At 41.0% G+C, this 21,220-nt stretch overlaps 1 protein-coding gene across 8 annotated transcripts in view; it reads right to left on the bottom strand.

Moving 5' to 3' along the window:
* Positions 1–21,220, bottom strand: part of rbfox1 (RNA binding fox-1 homolog 1) — a 1,740,493-nt gene that overhangs the window by 1,290,502 nt on the left and 428,771 nt on the right. Inside the window, exon 1 of one of the 8 annotated variants that reach the window (XM_087997813.1) lies at positions 610–684. The exons of 5 other annotated variants lie outside the window; for them this stretch is intronic. Coding sequence is in view for 1 of the 3 variants with exons in the window: in XM_043711600.2 (XP_043567535.1) it covers positions 448–492 (45 nt within the window). In the remaining 2 variants the exon portion in view is untranslated. Of the gene's footprint in view, positions 1–278; positions 339–447; positions 564–609; positions 685–21,220 lie in introns of those variants that run through there. 2 more of the 8 variants (XM_043711600.2, XM_087997812.1) reach the window with 2 other exon arrangements.

The following is a 21,220-nucleotide window of genomic DNA, read 5'->3' as shown; positions in this document are numbered from 1 at the left end:
CTAAGCTGGGAAACAGTTAGGAATAAGGGGATGATTGTGAACAATAGACCATTATTTAAGCATTCAGCAGAGTGTGAAACTCTCAGAATTTTGAAAAATGCAATACACTTCAAAGCACACTCAATCCTTACAGGGTTAACACTCATAGGTATAAGACACACAGCTTTCAAGCACATAATATTCTGCATTGTTATATTGCATCCCTCTGCCATTCATTTCAGCAGTTTTACAAATCCCCCTCCTGATAACCAAGCTAACAGTCACATACGAACACTAACCTTTCCGTATTAATTTATGTTCTGCAATTCAGCAGGAACAAAAGCAACGCAGGAAAAGCAGCTATTCAGTGTCACATTGTCCCAACAGCCTCCCCAACAACGAGCCTTGCAATTCAGCCCCCTGACTCACAAGCTGTCCTTAATTGTTTAAAGTCTTCCACTGCCTTACCTGAAGGGCATCTCCCATGACTGCAATTAGCTGCCAAGATTTCATTCTCGGCTGTGAAATGCCTCCTGTTCCCTCACCAGGAGAACCAGAGAGGTAGGGGAAGGAATGAGAAATACCCACGTGCTGGCAATATAAATGACTACAGACATCTGTCGCACTTACTGTGCATTTACTCTGTTCTGCTCCTCTGCTTCCCTTACAATGTTTGGATCAGGTACGGAATGCTCTTAGGCTGGCCCACAAAAAAGGAAAGGTCACCAAATGGGCCAGGAGCAAAATACAGCAGGTCTCCTCAATTGGGTTGAGGCCAATCTTTTGTTACTTATCCTGTATCACAATGACACTCAATACAGCCTAATCAAGTCACTGCATGGCAAATAACAGTTCAATGGTTCAGGTACTATCTATTTCTGCTGCATGTGTCTCTTCCTTGTTCTTTCAAGCATTAAATATGTGCCACATGACAGAATAAGGCACCTTGCAAAATCTGTTGTGTCCACACATGGAAGCCAGTGCACACTGAAGACTGTAGGTGCTGGACAATCAGACCTATTATTATTATTTAGGGATTCCCCAACTTGATTTAAACTCTAATATGGAATAAAGCAGTCTCTGCTGCATTTTCTAATGTTTCAGCATTAAATCACAAAAGCACCTTAATACACAGGCAGCAACATTCACACTCATTCCCGACTGATTTAAAAATGTGTTTAGCTTCTTTACAGTTTGCTTTTAACCATCAATATGTGTGATCCTTCAAGGTGTCCTGATTACTCTGCTAATGTCACTTATTAGTTGTCTGATAGAGATCTGGTTTGGTAACTTAAACAATCTCAATATGATTTGTCACATTTGAGGATGCACTTGTAATCTTCCAAGGAAGCTTAATGGAGCAGATTTTATATAAAAACTGCACAGTGATTTATGATACCTACCGTAATACCCACTATGAAACTGCATTCAAAGTCCGAATACTGTAAGTGTTGGGTTACCAGATATGTGTTGCAGACTATAACTTTACAACCAATCAATTATTACTCAATTAAGGGAGGAAGGTAAACAGTTAAAGCTGATCATGTTCTGCCAGAATCCACAATGTTCTGATGTGAAGTTCTTTTTTAACCTGAAATGTTAACCCTGCCTGATTTGTTCCACAGACATTGCCTGGCCTGCTGAATTTTTCGAACTTTTTTTTTAAACTTACTTCATATATCCACCATTTACAGTTATTTGGTGATTGTTCTTAATTACCAATCATTTCTGCTCAGGTAAATGTTACAATGGTGCCTTGGAATAAACCTGTAACATTAACACAAAATTTTAAAGATGGAGTTATATTTTATGCAATTCTGAGCTTTGCTTACTCCAGGACGTATTAACCGTTTAAATATTGATTGGTATTTTTAAGCTGTGTATTCCATTTATAGAAATTTGTTAGTGGAGTGCATTTGTAAAATTAGGTTTCTGTGATGAATCAGATTCTGAAGTTTACATTCAAACTGTTTTTCATTTTCAAGCATGAGCAGAAATGACCCTTTTCAAAATGTATTATTCCATAGAATCAGTTCAATATTACCAAACAGTAGTGACTGAAGTTGGCAATTAAACTGTTAACCATTGAAAAAATCTTAACATTCACATCTGTATTTAAAACTTGCAGAAATACTATCACAACCGTGTTGTTAATTTTTACAAAAGCAATTGTAAAATTGACCTCATTTTGCAAAAAAATAGTTTCATCTGATTGTAACTGGACATGGGCACAAGAACCTAAATACATGGCTGTTACAAGTCACCTGACTATGCAAGTTCTCTGTGGATTACATTGACGCACGCCATGTAACAACTCTCACCCAGATGACAACAACTCATTGTGAGAATGTAAACTGGACATTGATGAGGAAAAAAAGTCACAAGTTGTAGGTGGAAGGGAAGATGTTTCGGGAATGCAAGTTTTTGACTTATTGTCATGTCTGATTATTGTCATGTGTATTTTACAATGAAAGGTATTGTATAGTGAGGCCACTGTTTGGTGCCATCTTAAAATACAGCAAAATGTCTTGTATAGGTCATCTGGCAATAGTTAGCTTGCCAACTAAGAATAATTCAAAGAGACAAATTGCCTAGACAAAGAGAGAGTTTCCATTTGGAACCATCCAGAATAAACATCTCTCCAATCAGAGCGAGGAAAAGAGATTTTAGCAGCTGTAAATTTGCAGTTTACTTCCATAACGTAACTTTAGAGCCTCCAGAACCAAAGGTCAGGAGTCCTCTCTATCTTCCGAATGATGTTGCCCTGTGAAGCCAACCAGCATAAGAAAACAATCCAACTACAGAAGCAATCACAGCTGCCAGAAAAGGCTTCAAATGTCAACTTCTTTACTTCAACAAAAAGGAGCTCAAACAATACTTCAACAGTATACCATAAGAATGCATTGGGGCTTTCTCCTTCAGCATTCCTTTTGCCTAATATATAACTCCTAATCTTTATTAGCACTGCTGTCTCACAGCACCAGGGTCCCAGGTTCGATTCCAGCCTTGGGCGACTGTCTGTGTGGAGATTGCACATTCTCCCCGTGTCTGCGTGGGTTTCCTCTGGGTGCTCCAGTTTCCTCCCACAGCCCAAAGATGTGCAGCTCAGGTGAATTGGCCATGCTAAATTGCCCGTAGTGCAAGATGCAAGTCAGAGGGGAAATGGGTCTGGGTGGGTTACTCTTCGGAGGGTCAGTGTGGACTGGTTGGGCCAAAGGGCCTGTTTGCACAGTGTAGGGAATCTAATCAATCAGTTAACTGCCCTTGCTGGGCGGTCATGAGAATGGTAATAATATGGGTCTGGTCATATATGGTGTTATCAAATGAGGTTTGCATTTGATTTGGACAACTCTGTGGGTTGGATTTTAATTTATTTAAGCTGCTTTGATTAGGTTTTAATAAGGACTGGGGAAATATGAAATGAGGGATCCCCATGTTGTTTACAGGGGTTTAATTTCCACAACCTGCACAGTGATGGTCGCAGTCTGGGTCTTTGCTCAGTCTGATTTCCAGTCAACTGGGACCAATATACTGAAAGCAGCAAGGCAAGGTAGTCAATCTGTACCCTGAAGTAGGGCAAGTGAAGGGCCAGATGGATCCCAGGGTGGGGAGGTATCTCAGGAGTGGTGTGGGTGCAGATTGCCACCATTCATCTCCACCACCACCATCCCCAGGACCCTCAAGTCCCATGGGAAAGAGCTAGTCAGATTCTGAAATCAGGATGTGTAGGGTGGATTGGGGTGTCACATATAAGAGGATTTGTGGGCCTTTTGAAGGAGTAAAACAAAGGCGCGTAGCAGTACTTGATGATTTTGAGGGGGATTTGGAGATCCATGAGGGAGGCCACAGGACTGAGGGTGGTGATGGAAACATCAGGAAGTTCGAAATCTTGGGATATGTTCAGAGACTTCAGGGCAGGTCAAAAGACTTGGAGTTGAGATGTGATCAAAGCTTTCAGAGAAAATGCCAAAGCTTTCATGGTGCAGGTCAGGGGCACATTGGAAGGGTTGAGGGGGGACCTAGTCATGGGTGATTGCCTAGGAAAGCAAACTGGACCCAGGAGGTCTAACAATTGAAAAGGCCTTCAGGTCCTCACCTAGTTCCCTGAGGCTTTGGAAACCAAGCTATCCATGGTTCAGTTTAAGAGGGAATAACAATGAGACTTGCAGCCTCACTGAAATATTAAGTTTCAAACGTCTTCCTTGGAATGTTTCAGTCTCCATCCTATTGGAACTGAAAGAGGGTGACACAGAGCAGTTTTGTGACAGGATTAAGGATGTTAACATTTTAACCTTCTACTCATCAGAAAACCTCTGGGTTTCTTTTAACCATGTTTCCAGTTCCACTTAAAGCAGGCCCACAATATCTCTGTACAAGACTGACCAACATCTATTTTCTGGATAAATTAATTCATCCATTGCACTAAGAACATCTTGACTTATCATAATTCAGGATGGTCTACAATCCAATCACAAAAACATATGCACATGAGGAATGGGAGCAAGAATAGCCATTCAGCCCCTTGAGCATATTTCCAATTTGATAAGATTGACGTTGATCCGATTACAGCCTCAACTTTACTTTCTGGTCTTCCCCACTCACATACTCTTTAGTCCTTTATGCCATCAATAAACTGCCTAACTCAGCCTTAGAAATATTCAAGTTTAGTGGTAGTATCCCTACCTGCATGCTAGGAGGCCTGGGTTCAAGCCCTACCTGCTCTAGAGATGGGGTAATAACATGTCCAAACATGTTGATTAGAAAATGTATGACTCTTCGAGTGGATCTCCACTGATCTCCAAGGAATAAGCTGCCACAGATTAACAAACCTCAAAGAAAAATATCTCTCCAAGAAAACTGTTTATTTTTAAACTGTGTCCCCCTGTGCCCTAGACAGCAGTGGTTCAAGATGACAGCTCTCTCAAGGGCACTTAAAGCATGGGCAATAAATGCTGATCCAGCCAGCGATTTCTGAATCCCCGAATGATTTTTAAAAAAATTCTGACACCCCACAGTGGGAAACAACCTTTCAGCATGCACTCTCATTCTTGTAATCTCCAAAGGGCACATGCACCAACCTTTCTTCATAAGGCAACTCCTTCATCCCAGGAATCAGTCAAGTGAACTGCTTTGTGCTGCTTCCATTGCAATTATTTCCTTTCTTAAATAAAGTGATCAAAACTGCACTCAGAACATTCCAGTTCCCTGTATAACTGTAGTGAAACATCTCTACCATTCTGTGGCAGTCACCTTGCAAAAAGCCACATTTCCTTTGCTTCTGTAATCAATTGCTGTACCCACATGCTAACTTGATGTGATTCCTCAACCAGGACACCCAGTACCAGTGAGCTCTGCAAACCTCCTCTACTTCAACAATACGCTGATTTTCTATTCTGTTTCTCAAAGTGGACAGATTCACATTACACCATATTGTACTCCATCTGCCAAATTTGTGCCTGTTCATCGAACCCTTTGCTGGCGCCTTATGTATTCTTCAGAACTTACTCTCCTAACGACCCTTGGGCCATCAGCAAATTTTGTTACAATAAGTTTAGCTCCTTCATCCAAATTCTATTGGTGACTCTGTATCAATGATTGTGATCCTGCGGCTTCTCTTAAACAGGTATTGAGCCTCAAATATGGAAATTAGAGAATTAAAACCTTTTAAATAAGCCTTTGCAAAATTTGGTAATGATTAGTAGAATTGAATCTAGCTTTCCCCCTTTAGGACCCTAGAGCACCATCTGTACCCCCCTCACATTATTCATGGCTATCAACAAAAAAAATTGTAAAGTTATTTAATACTCATTAATGTTGAGGTGGAGCCATATTCTCTTGCCCATATAAATTTCTAGGACACATAGATTCTTTTGAGGTATAGACTTATATGGACTGTTATTTCATTAGAATGGACGGCTTTGAGGTATGTAGGGAAAAGGTGTTGGAAATTCTGGAAAGGGTGAAAATAGATAAGTCCCCTGGGTCTGATGGCATTTATCCTAGGATTCTCTGGGAAGCAAGGGAGGAGATTGCAGAGCCATTGGCCTTGATTTTTATGTCCTCGTTGTCTACAGGAATAGTGCCAGTAGACTGGAGGATAGAAAATGTGGTTCCCTTGTTCAAGAAGGGGAGTAGGGATAACCCTAGTAACTATAGGCCGGTGAGTCTCACTTCTGTTGTGGGCAAAATCTTAGAGAGAATTGTTAGGGATAGGATTTATGAACATCTGGATAGGAATAATGTGATCAAGGATAGTCAGCATGGTTTTGTGAAGGGCAGGTCGTGCCTCACAAACCTTATTGAATTCTTTGAGAAGGAGGTAGACGAGGGTAAAGTGGTAGATGTGGTGTATATGGATTTTAGTAAGATGTTTGATAAGGTTCCCCATGGTAGGCTACTGCAAAAAATACGGAGGTATGGCATTGAGGGTGAGTTGGAGGTTTGGATTAGGATTTGGTTGGCTGGAAGAAGACAGAGTGTAGTAGTTGATGGTAAAGGTTCATCTTGGAGTGCAGTTACTAGCAGTGTTCCGCAAGGATCTGTTTTGGGACCATTGCTGTTTGTCATTTTTATAAATGACATGGAGGAGGGGCTAGAAGGTTGGGTGAGCAAGTTTGCGGATGATACGAAAGTCGGTGGAGTTGTTGACAGTGAGGAAGGATGTGGCAGGTTACAGCGGGATATAGATAAGTTGCTGAGCTGGGCAGAAAGGTGGCAAATGGAGTTCAATGTAGCTAAGTGTGAGGTGATTCACTTTGGTAAGAGTAACAAAAAGACGGGGTACTGGGCTAATGGTCGGATACTTGGTAGTGTGGATGAGCAGAGGGATCTTGGTGTCCATGTACACAGATCTCTGAAAGTTGCCACCCAGGTAAATAGTGCGGTGAAGAAGGCATATGGCGTACTGCCTTTTATTGGTAGAGGAATTGAGTTCCAGAGCCCTGAGGTCGTGTTGCAATTGTATAAGACTCTGCTGCGGCCGCATCTGGAGTATTGTGTGCCGTTTTGGTCGCTATACTATAGGAAGGATATGGAGGCACTGGAATGGGTGCAGAGGAGGTTTACCAGGATGTTGCCTGGTATGGTAGGAAGATCGTATGAGGAAAGGCTGAGGCATTTGGGGCTGTTTTCATTGGAGAAAAGAAGGTTTAGGGGTGACCTGATAGAGGTGTACAAGATGTTTAGGGGTTTAGATAGGGTTGACCATGAGAACCTTTTTCCACGTATGGAGTCAGCTATTATGAGGGGGCATAGCTTTAAATTAAGGGGTGGTATGTATAGGACAGATGTTAGGGGTAGATTCTTTACTCAGTGAGTCGTGAGTTCATGGAATGCCCTGCCAGTAGCAGTGGTGGACTCTCCCTCTTTATGGGCATTTAAACTGGCATTGGATAGGCATATGGAGGATAGTGGGCTAGTGTAGGTTAGGTGGGCTTGGATCGGCGCAACATCGAGGGCCAAAGGGCCTGTACTGCGCTGTATTCTTCTATGTTCTATGTTCTATGTTCATCTTGTTATTAATCTTTGTCCATTTTGTGGGACCAACGCACAGCATTTTCTCATTTCCATTATAGATTGCAGATGATTCAGACATCTTTTCCATCACAAACCCATAGGTTACAGGTCATAAATGAATGAATGCTACTGAATTAATATTGAGTTGTGGTTTGAAGTTTTAAAAGTTGTGATTTTTTTAATGTTTTAATTTTATGACATGCCATTATTTTTCTTTGAAGAACCTCACAAGGATGTTAGAGGACACCTAATCTACAGTTCTGACCTGCTGCGCTTTTCCAGCAAGACATTTTTCAGTACAGTCCTGAGATGTCACAATATGACAATGCAGTGAGATTTTGCTGAAATCTGACAATGATAGAAATGGCCAAAATGTGAGAAATGGACTTTGTAATATTGCTGCTACACTGGACAATGCTACAGCATTCTGACAGCATGTGCAGTGTAAATGCCTGAACTCTGCCGACAGCACAGAAGGACGTACAAGTGTCCTACAAAGCCTCATTATGACCTTGTAATAAGCCCAGGTAATTGTGTTTTAAATGAGACCAAATTCTATTTATTTGGATATTAAAATCAATTTGTGGAAAAGTACAAGTGTACAGAAATGACTGGGGCCAGGTTATTTGCAGCAAAACACCCTCAGCTTTCCCAGAAAGGGTTCAACCATCATGTAAATCCACAGTCAGCATTACGTCAGCATGGACCTGCGGTGAGATTCTGAAACCCGACCACGATCAGTTTCCAGGCTTTCGTAATTTCGTTTCTTGTATGCAATAAACATCTATTCCTTGACCTTAGATTGAAAACTGCTCAACTTTTGTGCTCCAGCTCAAACAATTTCTGACCATTAGGCAGCATGTTTACTCACAACAAACAATAAAGAACATAATTTTTGTTATGAGGCTTTTGTGGCCTCAGGTTGTCCCAAAGTATTTGACTGCCAACAAAATAATTTTAAATTTAGTTATGGCGGAATACTGGGGAATGTGACATTGAATTTGAACACGGAAAGGTCCCAAAGAAAGGTATTCAGATCAAAGACCAAAAATTATCTTTTTTCTGCGAATTATTACAGGATAAATATACTAGAAGATACAGATATGGGGTGGGGTGGGGGATATCAAAATGGAGGTCAGAGTTCATAGGTTGAATTTGTTGAAATAGTTCAGAAGGCTGTAAGGTGCCAGAATGGAACATTCAGTCATGTTCCTCCAGCTTTCGGTGGCCTTTACTGGAGACACTGCAACAGGGCGAGGACAGAGGTTAGAGGTCAAGGTCAGGCCTGCAGACTGAGTGGAGGTCACCCAGTCTGCATGTGATCTTCACACCGTACAGGAGACAACATTGTCAGCAGCGGATACAATAGATTAGGTGTGGGGAAGTACAAGTAAATGGTTATTCCACATGGAAAGGATGGCTGAGGAAAGAGGAAGCACAAGGGCAAAGGTTACATCTCCTGCGATTGGACGGGTGAAATGTTGAAGGTGATAAGGGAGTGGACCACACTTGAGAAAGGTGGCAGAAGAGGGGGAGGTGATGATGGTGTTCAGTGGTAACATTATTCTGGAGGTGATGAAAATGGCAGACGATGAGCCTTTGATTATGGAGACCAGTGGCTTGGAAAGCATGGATGAAGTGAAACCTATTGTTGTTCTGACTAAGAGGAGAAGGGTGAGGGCAGAGGTGTGGGAGACGGGTGAACACAATCGAGGGCCTTGTCATCAGCGATGGGGTGTGGGTATTCCTCAGCTGAGGGCAAAGGGAGACATATCAGAAATACCATTGTGAAAGGTTGCACTAATGTAACACGTATGAAGCAAGTTAAATGTGGAGGCTTTCAAAGTGAAAATGAACTGAACCAGGCAGAGGATGTGATGGTGGATCAGACTGTTCAAGCCTCAATTCCAGGACGAAGGGACAAACTCTCGGACCGTTCTTGGCAGTAGGATAGCAGTGTAGAGGGATTGAATTGCCATAATCCAGAGGAAACTGTTAGAGCTAGGAAACAGGAAATTGATGAATTGTCATGGGGGTTAGAAGAATCCGGACCTGCAGATATGTGGCCTAAGGCCTTTTGCTTTTCAAACAAAGCAATCCTCAACATTTTCCTCAAGCCTCCCCTTTTCCATATCTGCTTTCAGATACAGTGGAACTGCCAGGCAAGCAGCCAGTGTAGTCTCAGCAGCAAGTGAGAGAATAATACTGATAAAGAAGCACTATCATCTTATCTGACAGTACATACCACTAACTCTGAAATTGTCACTGCATAGAGTTGAGAGAGTAATGTATTTCAAGATCAGGACTTATTTGGAAACACACCAAACATTCAGCAGGAATGTATCAGTGTCAAAGGCAATGTACCGGAGAGAAGACTCAACAACTGATCGACCTAAACCCTACCAGAGCCAGCTGCTTTGCAGTTTCTGTAGATCATAGACTGAAATTAACCACTGTCTCCCAACCCAACAAACCAGAGTGAAGGCAAGCAACTTTAATCCCAGGGGGCTGCTTAAAAAGAAATCAAGAAGGGGAAGTGTTTTTGCTTTTCATCTTCATGATAATGGGAGACAGGCAGGAAAGCAGAGCTGAGGCCATAAGTAGAACAGGCAAGACCTGATTGAAATGTGGTGCAGGTGCAATAGGTTGAATGACCTACTCCGATTCCAATTTCCTATCTTATTTTCTGCTTGGGTCTTTTTATTTTGGTGGGATTGAAAGGTGAGGAATTGTAAATACAGGGTTGAGATCTCAGGGGAAGCTCTGTCTAAGTGTCTAGTTGCTGACAGCTTGTAGAGAGTGAAGGGGTCCTGATTGTCTCCCTCCCACAATAAGATTGAGGTTATAACAAGGCCACAAAAACTTAGGGGTAAGCTCTGGGAAATGCTGGAGCACTCCCCCCTCACTGGTTAAGGTGGTGGAGTTGCTCCACAAGGTATCTGCTTGTTTCTTGTTATGGCCCTTTGTGGTCAAGCGTTTCTGGTGATTCATTCACCAGTTCAAGCTGATCCCTCAGAAGACCGTCTCTGGGTTTTTAGATGGCCAAAGAGGCCGGGAATGATTGATTGCTGCATTGTCATGGCTACTGCTGGCATAATGGCTGAGAAAATCTTCTGGGCAATAATCACACACCAAATGAACATGAATAGAGCAGCAATCCTTGTGGCTTTGCTATATTCTCCCACCAGGTAAGAGAACAGAATTAACAGCTCACTGCATTCCTGGGAATCCCACCAATGTAGAAAATCCATGTGCTGTCTCCTCTTGTTTCCCAGCAGTTAGAGAGAAACTCTCCTCTCCTACAGGGCCTCTGTCCCCTCCCTGATGCAGAAATGGAGTGTGTGATGTGAAAAGCTGCAAATGTCATTAGCTGCCATATGGAAGTATCCACTTTGTGTAGGGATTGAGGGTGATAGTACCATGATGCTCAGTAGCAGTGCCATCCTTGTACTATTGACAGGATGGAGCTCAGTGCAGTGGTCATCACCTTTGTGAATCCCTGGTACTTTAGCTATCACTTCTTGCTGATATAGAGTGAGGAGACATTCTCCCGAAAGACCCTTGGTGGGTATAAGCCACTCATTAATCCTCAATCTCCTCCACCTGTTTCCCATGTTGCCTATGCTCCATCTCGTAGTCATGCTGCTAATCAAAAAGGTACTGCCATCTCAGTCCCCATGACCAAAATTACACAAATTATCCTCAGACCTTCTCCTGTTAGGCCAACAGCTCCAATGGTATTCTTTAAAAGATCCCACACCATTTGATTGGAAATCTAAAATGTTTGCTAATCTCCTCCAAAAGCAGAAAATAATGCTACAACTAATTCTATACCACCAAACGAAAAAAAGAGTCAAATGCATCTCTCCCGGGGGTGCCACGAGTTTGAGGATCCATTGTGGAACCAAACACATGCTCAGCTGGGTGTGCTTAAGACAGGGTATTAACTAGGCATCCAAATGGTAGAATGTCTGCCAAATTGGCTCGAATGACTGTTTAATATCATGCTCCATCCATTGTGCTTGCCTCTGGTGCACACATAGCACTCCAGAGTTAGCTTCCCATTAGTCAGGTTGCCCCACATGGCTCACGCTGGAGAGAGCCAGTTACCAATCTTTGAATCCAGGATTTTGAAAGCACTAGCATCCGCGGTGCTGTGTAGCCCAGTTTTACCATCACTGTAATTGATTCTGCAATTAGTCAGCGTTTGGCATTAAACGGAACTGAATTATTCATTTGTGATATTTCATCTGTTCCCAGTTTTAACCAGTACCGGTTAGATCTTGAAAAAAAGATTTGACTTCAGCAACAGGTCTTAGCAATAAATAGTTCTGTACTCCTGCCAAGTTGGCAGAATGAATTTTATAATATCCACTGTAGGTGTCACAACTGTGCAATTATAACATACATTTTGTAAAGAAAGTCAATCTGTCTTTAAAATGAAGAATCCTATAAAATGACTCCCAGAAATCATTTGACTACCTTTGTGGATTTCAATTGGTATTGGGACTAAACAGTACTTGTTTCAGGAAGAAATCACAAGAGACTTTTTGAAGTACAATTAATATTTCCAAGGGTAAGCAAAAACTCCTTGATAATGGTTCCCCAGATGTGTGAATAGCTCTTCCTAGCTCAGCACAACGTGACACTGAGAGCCATTCAAGCTAATGACCCAGCTAGTTAAAAATTAATTACCTCAATTAATAAACAAGGGATCAGCTCTGTCCCCAAGGCTTAGGCAACCCAATGCCAAATATGGACATATGATTTGCCAGTTTTGGGATAGCAGCTATTTTAGGTTTTGATCTTCATAAGACAATCTATGAGCAATCATTTTGGGCAGAATCCTCACATAAATTCTGAGAGATATTATCAGAGTGGTTTTCCTGCATAGGAGCTTGAGAAGGCATGCAGATATCAATTGTGGTTCTGCTGGAAGAGTTCAGGAAATCTGAAAGAAACCTTTTCACTCACTCTCTCACCCCCACATACTGCTGACTTCACCAATACAGGCCAACACTGGCTATGACTACAGAAGCTTTTGCACTTGTTGAATTCTGACTTTAAGTTTTCATCTGTTTCACTTTGGAGAGATAATCTTGAAGTGAGAAAGTGACCTGAAACAATCCCAGAGAATTCTGTTTTTGTTTATAGGTAAGCCTGGTGATTGCATTCTCATTGTTGAGTCAGAAGGATAGGATTCAACCCCCAGTCCAGACAGTTGTTGCAAATGGATCTCTGAATGCAGCAACTGGTTTCCCAGTGCCTTCTGATGCTGCCTGGCTTGCTGTGTTTTTCCAGCCTCCTGCTTGTCTACATTGGCATGAAGTGGCGGCACAGCGGCTTAGTGGTTAGCACAGCGCAAGCCATCTAAGTTCAATTCTATCCTTGGGTGACTGTCTGTGTAGAGTTTGCACGTACCCCACACCCACCCTCCCCCCCCTTCCCCCACCCCAACTCCACCACCACCACCACCACCCCCCCCATCTATGTGGGTTTCCTCTCATAGTCCAAAGATGTGTAGATCAGGTGGATCAGCCATGCTGAATTGCCCATAGTGTCCAGGGATGTGTAGGCGAGGTGGGTTAGCCATGTGTAATGCAGGGTTACAGGGATAGGGTAGGGGGATGGGTCTGGATGGGATGCTCTTCAAAGGGTCAGTGTAGACTTTATGGGCTGAATGGCTTTCTTTTACGCCATAGGGATTCTATGACTAAGCCTACATAACTATCAAACTGTCAGATTGTAAATCAGCCTGAAGATCCACCCAAAGCTCTGACTATTCTTCAAGAGGAAGAAGTATGTAAAGATGTGATAAAACTAACTTTATTTTACATTAAACTAGTCAAGGCAAGGAGTAAACTTTGATATTGAGAGATTTGCATTTCTATAGGATTTTCATAACTACTTGACTCTGAAAGCATTTTACAGCCAGTCAGGTACTTTTGTAGCGTAGAAAAATCCAGAAACATTTAATCAAATGACAAGGTTCCACATCATCCATTTTCTCCACCACTGGAGAGTGGATGTACTATCCAGGATGTATATTGTGCTGCCACAGAAGTGACAGCACATTGGTCTCCATGGGAAATGCCCAGGAATTTTCCTGCTTCCTGGGACCCTACATAATAGGGGAGGGATAGCCTAGTGGAAATATCAATGGACTGTTAATCCAGAGGCCTGCGAACACAGGTTCAAATTCTTCCACAGCAGATAGTGGAATTTCAATACACTAAAAATCTAGAATTAAGAGTCTAATGATAACCACAAATCAATTGTCAGGGAAAAAGAAACTGTCATCCAGTGCAATGAGGTTGACCCTTAACAATTTGAGATGGGCAATAATTCTGACCTAGTTGGTGATGCCCTTAACCTGTGAATGAATAATTAAAAAAGACATTGTCTGACTCTGAGTTCAAGTTCAGATTCCAAAAGATATAACTGAATTCTTACCCAAGAAACATCAGACAGAAAAATCTGAGTGGCACTCCTGGGTAACTACAAAAATAACCCCTAATCAATCTGGGGCCAGACCACATTTACCCACCTCAAGCATGTGCCATCTTATCCACTTGCCACCCTACCTTAAGCCCTGCCCATTCAATCATTTATCCTCTCAACTATTCACTCAATCAATCACCAACATTTCTCCATTCACGGATATTTACTCTGGATATTTAAACTGAGCTGAAAGCATTATAAACGGATTGTGGTTTGTTCCCCCACCGCATCCCATCACCGAAACTCCAAACCTATGATCAGCTCTTTATGAAAGTGCGCATTCTGCATTTCTGAAGAAGGGGGACTTGGAAGACTGGTCAGAAATGAGGAGCAGCAGTGTGCAGAAAAGTACAACTGCAGCAGCATTCTGATGTGAACTGCTGCTTGAGAGACTAACCAGTCCAAGCCAAGTCAGGTCAATTTTCAATTATAATGAGAAAGCAGTAAATTGTCAAAATTCTGTGACCAAAGGTGGGAATTAGAGAGTGGAGTGGTTAGTATTGGGAAGCATGTGAAATCAAAGTTTACAATCCTCATCTAAGTTCTGTGGAAGAATAGATTGCAAACAGCAAATAAAGCAAAACAATATAAAAGGATCAACATTATTGTCGAATCAATATTAGAACATAGCGGAAAGGTTATGTATTAGGTAAATAAATAAGTAAATTCGTTCAGCATGGGGCATTAAGACAAGATGATTTAGGCTATGCTCTAGTCAATGGGATTGCCTGTAGCATCCAAATCTTATTGATGTATGAAGCAGTACAGAATGTTTGTTCCAGGCTACCACCAGATACAGCAAGTTGCAATGCTCATGACTTTGCAAAGACGATGTTAACTGAAATTGTTGTCATGTTTTCTGGAATATTCAATAGTGTTGATTATAATCCAAAGGCAAGTCTAAGGAGTAATTTGTTTTGTTCATAATGATTCCCCATTGCCTATTGGAAAGTGATATACTTACAACATAGCCTTTGGTTTACATTTAATAAAACTTCAAGGTTCGCATCCCCATGGGGAAACATTACAATTCATTCTTTTGTTGTGTTATATTTAGAGCATAAAGCATCAGCTTCCAGTTACATAAATGTAGTCAGCTTCTTAGTATTTGTTAAATTAAAAGCTTTCAAAACAAGCACAGTAGGCCCTTGTGCATCACCCAAAGTTTAATTTTAGGAGCTTACTCATAGGCTGTAAGTGAAGGCAACTAATGGGAACTCATCATGACTATTAAATCAGTGTGTGGCTTGGCCAGTTTTGTGGACAGATCTGACAATTATATCAATTCCAAAACACACTGGAAAGAACAGGAAAAGAATCAAAGACAGGTTAATGTTGATCTTCATTGTAATGGCTAGGCTCACTTTAATTCTTCCACGTTGATCTGCTCAGAATTCTAACATTCAGTCTTGCAAGTTGTCTCACAAGTGGTGTAATGGTGTCTGTTTCAAATTTGCTTATGATAAAGCTTCCTCAATTGCCCAAATTTATTGTCATATTGTAAGCTGAGTAATGCAGACCCAGATTTTAATCCTTGCCTGTCGTGGTTGAGCTGATTTCAGTCATGTGCGGAAGTGTGCTGCAACTGGCCCTAATAATATCTAAAGGAAACCAAACAAGTTTAGTCTTTGCTGACTTGCATCCAGCAGTTCTACTCATTGGCACTAGTCTGATGCATTGAGAAATTGTAGAACGTGTGATCTGCGTAAAAGTTAAAACAATTTCTCAAACAAATTAAACAACCACATATATTTCTTAGCAATGTTACATTATTGATACAACCAAAAACTGTTGTAGGTTTTAATTGGAAGTAATTGACTCACAAACATCTGCACCTTTTCTCTTTATGTTGATCATTAAAATGTCCAATTCTCAAGTGAAAATGTGAGGATTATTTCAATTATGTCCCTTTGGTAATAGCAACAGCTGAAGATTGGGTGACTTATTCTATGTACTATTTATAATTTGTCAGTCAATTATTATTTTAGATGGAAAGTTAGCATTTTAGTTATTACACTTCTCATAGCTCCAGGAAATGGCTATTTATCTTGGAGATGAGGTCATCCTTTGCATTGTCAGAAGACCAATCCCAGTTGTCCTTATCCAATTGAATGGCTTACTAAACCTACTTGAGGGGGGACATTAGAATGTAGTGGGATGATCACGTGGTAACTAAATAAATAAGTAAACTTTTGTCGCATGGAATTGTACCACAATGAAATGGAGGCTGTGGTGACCAGGAGTGCTGGAGAGTATGCCAGCATGGGCAACAGGCAGCCTAAAAGTGTGATGCCAATCTGACAAAGCTATAATACAGGATGCTCACATTGGCGCCCAGGATCGCCCAAGATCACCCAGGCTCCTGATCTCATCAAGAAGTTCTAGCAAAATGTAATTCCTCGGGAAACAATCAGAAAACTCTCTCCTGTCAGACCTTGCTCAAAAGGTAGAACACTGCGGCTGTTGGAAGTCAATTATCATCACAGGACTTCATCACCATAGGTGTCCTATGCCCAACCATCGTCAGCTATTTCCAGCAGTGACCTTCCCACTAAAACATGCTCATCAGTAAGCATGCTCATTGACAACTGCATGGTGTTCAGGTTCACCTGTAATTCCTCAGAGAGCGAAGAGTACATGCTCACCTCTAGCAAGACTTTAACAGCATTCAAGTATGGGCTGATAGCTGATAAGTAATGTTTGCAACAGACAACTGCCAAGCATTAACTATCTCCACACCTCCCCCAGTAACATTACCATCAGCAAGCTCCCCCATAAAAAAATTTCCTGGGAGTTTCCAATAACCAGAAACTGAACAGGACCAGCCATTGAAATACTGTGGTTACAACAGCAGGTCAGAGGCTAGGAATTCTGCAGCAAATAATTCACCTACATTTGCACCACCTACAAGGCATAAGTCAGCGGTATGATAGAATTTTCTCCATTTGCCAGATGAGTGCAGAACCAACAACAGTCAAGAAGCTCAACCCTATCTGGAATAAATTCTGACTGACACCATATCCACAACCTTAAACATTCATTGCCTTCAGCATCAGCATTCAGTAGCACAAGTGTGTACGATCTGCATGATACACAACAGAAACTTAGAAATGGTTCTTTTAACAACACCTCCCAAACCCACAGCTTCTACCACCTGGACAGCTGATGCACTGGAAAGCCATCACCAGCAAGTTTTTGTCCAAGACACTCCTGACTTGGAAGTACATTGCCATTCCTTCACTGTTATTAGATTAAAATCCTGGAACTGACTAGCTAACTGCTCTGTGGGTGTACCTACACCAGATGGACTGCCATGGTTCAAGAAACCATTTGGCTGTCTGCCAAATTCTCAAGGGCAATTAGGGCTGGGAAATGCATGCTGTCCAACAATGTGCAGATCCTGTGAGCAAATCACAGGAATGTTTGGACAGTTATGTGGAAGACATGCAGGAAAGTGTATTTCCTTCTCCAAAGGATGCTAATTAGATTTCCATAATAATCCAATTGTTTCATGTTGACTTATATTGATATCAGCTTTAATTTCCAGATTTTGAAAACCCAATTCAATTTTTTAATCTCAGTGGGATTTGAACTCATGTTTTCTCAATTATTTAATTAGGAAAGTAATTCTAACCTGCACCCTTAATTGAAACATAATTCATAAGTAACAATACTACAGTCAAATTATCCATAACCACAAAATAAGTATTTCAGACATTATACCTAAACCTCAAGCTACAAATTGGAGATCCTGACCTAAACACATTCTTCCTCAATATTTGTTCCTGTTCATGCTCTGTCTTATGCTCATTTACCTTAAACTTTACTTATTTTTGATCAAATCTATCTTCTACCAATATATTTTTTCTTAAAAATTAGCCTTAAAAATTTCAAATGCCTTATATTCTATTTATTTTGATATTGGTCTGAATTCTGTCATTAAAAGATCCTTTCCAAGAGAGATCCATTTATAAATGAAAAGACTGCACAAGCAAAATACAAGCTTCAAAAAGAAATAAAGCTGTCATAACAGAACAAAATGGACTCAGCTCCCAATTTATATTTTCTGAAACCAAATTGACAATCTTTAAATTCGACAGGAAAACTGCATTTATCAGGGTATCACAGTTTTAAAATGTGCCGCCCAATAATTTTCAACCTCTAAACAGATTCTCGTCACGTTAAAAAAGTAACAATATTGCATGCATCTCATTTAATACAGATTAAAGCAAAGTACTTTATGTGTAATAGAAGTGTTCAACAACATACATCCAATTTATCCAGAGATCACCCATTTAATATCCGAGCTGATCACGCACTGTTGAGTATGCTACAATGAAAGTCTGAGCAATTTAAGTTTTAAATCGCATTAAATATGCAAATCACTTCTTCCTGTAAACAGTCTTCCATATTAACACAACTACTTGCCTGTTGAAATATTTTTAATAGATAAATATTTGGCACTTAAAATTCCTCTGTGGGCCAGAAGTTAAACCCAAGGATGCAACTACTCTTAGGTGCATATTTCCTACTGCTAAGTTTATTAGAATACATCCGAATGTAAAATTGATACAAGTCCTGCTCACAAACAATTGGAACAAAGCAATGGAATGGCAAGGGGCAAGGAGATGCTGCAGAATGATGAGAAAACATTACTTCATAGTGAAGCTGCACAGTCATCTGCCCCACAGATGTTTAAACCAAGTAATTGAAATTGCAATGTAGAAATTCTTTAATACCTATAACTTCCAATTCGATAAATCATGACTAAATCACAGAAGAATGATGCCAGTAAGAGAGTTTACAACTGTAGACCTGCAGTCACCCTAATAGAAGAAAGGTCTGGCTACTGCTTTACCTACATTCTCACAGTCACCTGCAGTTGGGCTTGTGGATAGATGTGGTTATACATACAGCCATGTCATGGTCTCCACAGTATCATATTGTCAGAAGAAATTCAATGTCATGACCAAAGGAGGGAAAGTAAGAAACAAAAGCAGAAAACTCAGCAAGTCTGGCAGCATCTGTGGAGAGAAAGCAGAGTTAACATTTCGAGTCCAGTGACTCTACTTCAGATCTGATAGTAGCCAGGAAAACAGCTATATGGAACTGAAGACAGGAGAGTGGAAAAGGACAGTGAATGGGTAGATGGAGATGGAACCTAGACAGAGAAAACAGCAGTTAGGGAGGCAAAGGGATAATTGAGAGAACGCCTAGGAGAAAGAAGAGCTGATAATAGAGATCATAAGGAGGTGAATATGGATTGGCTGAGCTGATAGCAGGGAAAGAGTAACAAGGTCCGATTTTCTACTCTTTATCTTCATTCTTTATGTAGTAGTCACTCACTCATATCGGTGGAATAACATGTTTCCTGAGTGACATTTCAGTGACAAATCCTGGAAATGTACAGACCAGCACTTTCTTCCTTTGTGTGTGGATACAAGCTGAGTCTATCATTATTTTTGACTTTGCAGGGCCAGGTGGACTCCACAGTGAAAAACCTTAGCTATGGAACGTAGGGTGACTCAAAAGGTGGAAGGTACCACCAGTTGTTGAAAAGAAAATGATTATACACTGAGCCACAAACTGATGAATGGAGTCAGAGTTGGTAGCTGCATGTGAGAGGCACCTACTGGTGGACTATCAGAGAAACGTGAGAATTCTGGGAGCCATCAGAAGAAACATGAGGCTTCTTCTGATTGGCACTCAGTTGTACTGCTGAGCACAAATATTGTTCATGTGATGTTAGACTTATGTGAACCAGTGCAGCAGGTGGTGGCTGCATTAGGTAAGGGAGCAGTCCTCACGGCAAGTTACAAGAATTCGGAGCAGCAGTACACCATTTGGCCCAACAAGTCTGTTCCACCATTCCATAACATCATGGGTGATCTGATTGTAACTTCAACTCCTATTTCCCAGCTGCTCCCTTGTCAATCCAAAAACCTACACAGCTGTTCTGGGAAAGAGTATTTCACAAACTAGTGACCTTCAAAGCTAAAAAAAATTCTCTCATTTGTTTTAAATGGGAGACCGTTAATTTTTAACAATATGCTTGCTGACTACACATGCTCAATGTCTGCGCTTGCACACAATATTAAGCTGATTTTAAAAATTAAAACAGAAGTTTGACTTTGTTTAATACTTTATTTTACTTACTAGATATACTATTCCATTAAAACTGTATCATTAATTGGTATGCCATTCTTAGTTATTACATTTATGACAGATATCACTGCCAGTAATGATGGTCCTCAATGTGAGCAAGCACAATCTCATTGTCTCATGAGCAAAAGCTAAACAGATTGGAACTCTACTCTCTGGAGCTTAAAAGAATGGGAAATGATCTCATTAAAACCTACAGGATTCCTAAGGGGCTAAGAGAATGTTTCCCCTCATGGGAGTGTCTCAGACCAGAGGACCAGAATAAGAGACCTTTAGTCTCTGAATAAAGGGGCACCAATTTAAAACTGAGATCGTGAGGAATTTCTCCTCTCAGAGGGTTGAGTTTATTTGGAGCTTTTTGCCACAGATAGCTGTAGGGGCAGAGTCTTTGTGTCTACTTAAGGCTGCGATAAATCAGTTCTTGATCATAGGGGAATTGAGGATTATGGGGTGAAAATAGATGTTGAAGAATGTTGAATCAGCCATAATCCAATGGAATGGCACAGCGGCCCAGAAGGGCTGAATAGCCATTTCCTGTTCCTATTTTCTTATGGTCTTCAAAACAATTTTCTAAGAACATTCTCTTTTTCCAGATTCCCCAACAATGCCAAACATTATTTTAGGATCTGGATTGAGTGAGGGAGCATTTGGGGCTCCTTTTTGATGGAAACTGACTTCTGACTGAGTTTTGTGCAGGCTTGAAGGGCTGAATGGCCTACTTCCGCACCTATTTTCTATGTTTTCGGTAGCAGACTGAAATGAATGGTTTCCACTCTCTTACTGGAAGTTTACAGGTCTTGATAACAGCCTTTACACTTCTTACTATGCTGTGGCTCAGGGATATGACTGTCACTGTCACTTTCTGATTGTGGTTTTTCATGTGGTATACCTACTCATGACAAATCTCAGGTCAGAGAAATAGCGTATTTAATAAAGTAGAATTTCCCATCTAATTTTAAAAATCGGCTTAATATTGTATGTAAGCACAGATGGTGAGCATGTGCAGTCAGTGCATTGGTGTCAACAAGTATATTGTTAAAAATTAGGAGTCTCCCATTTAAGA

Source organism: Chiloscyllium plagiosum, unplaced genomic scaffold, assembly GCF_037043375.1.
Source record: "Chiloscyllium plagiosum isolate Xiang-an unplaced genomic scaffold, Cpla_swu_hap1 HiC_scaffold_20, whole genome shotgun sequence".
Taxonomy (NCBI): Eukaryota; Metazoa; Chordata; class Chondrichthyes; order Orectolobiformes; family Hemiscylliidae; genus Chiloscyllium; species Chiloscyllium plagiosum.
This window is presented reverse-complemented; position numbering and strand designations above follow the sequence as displayed.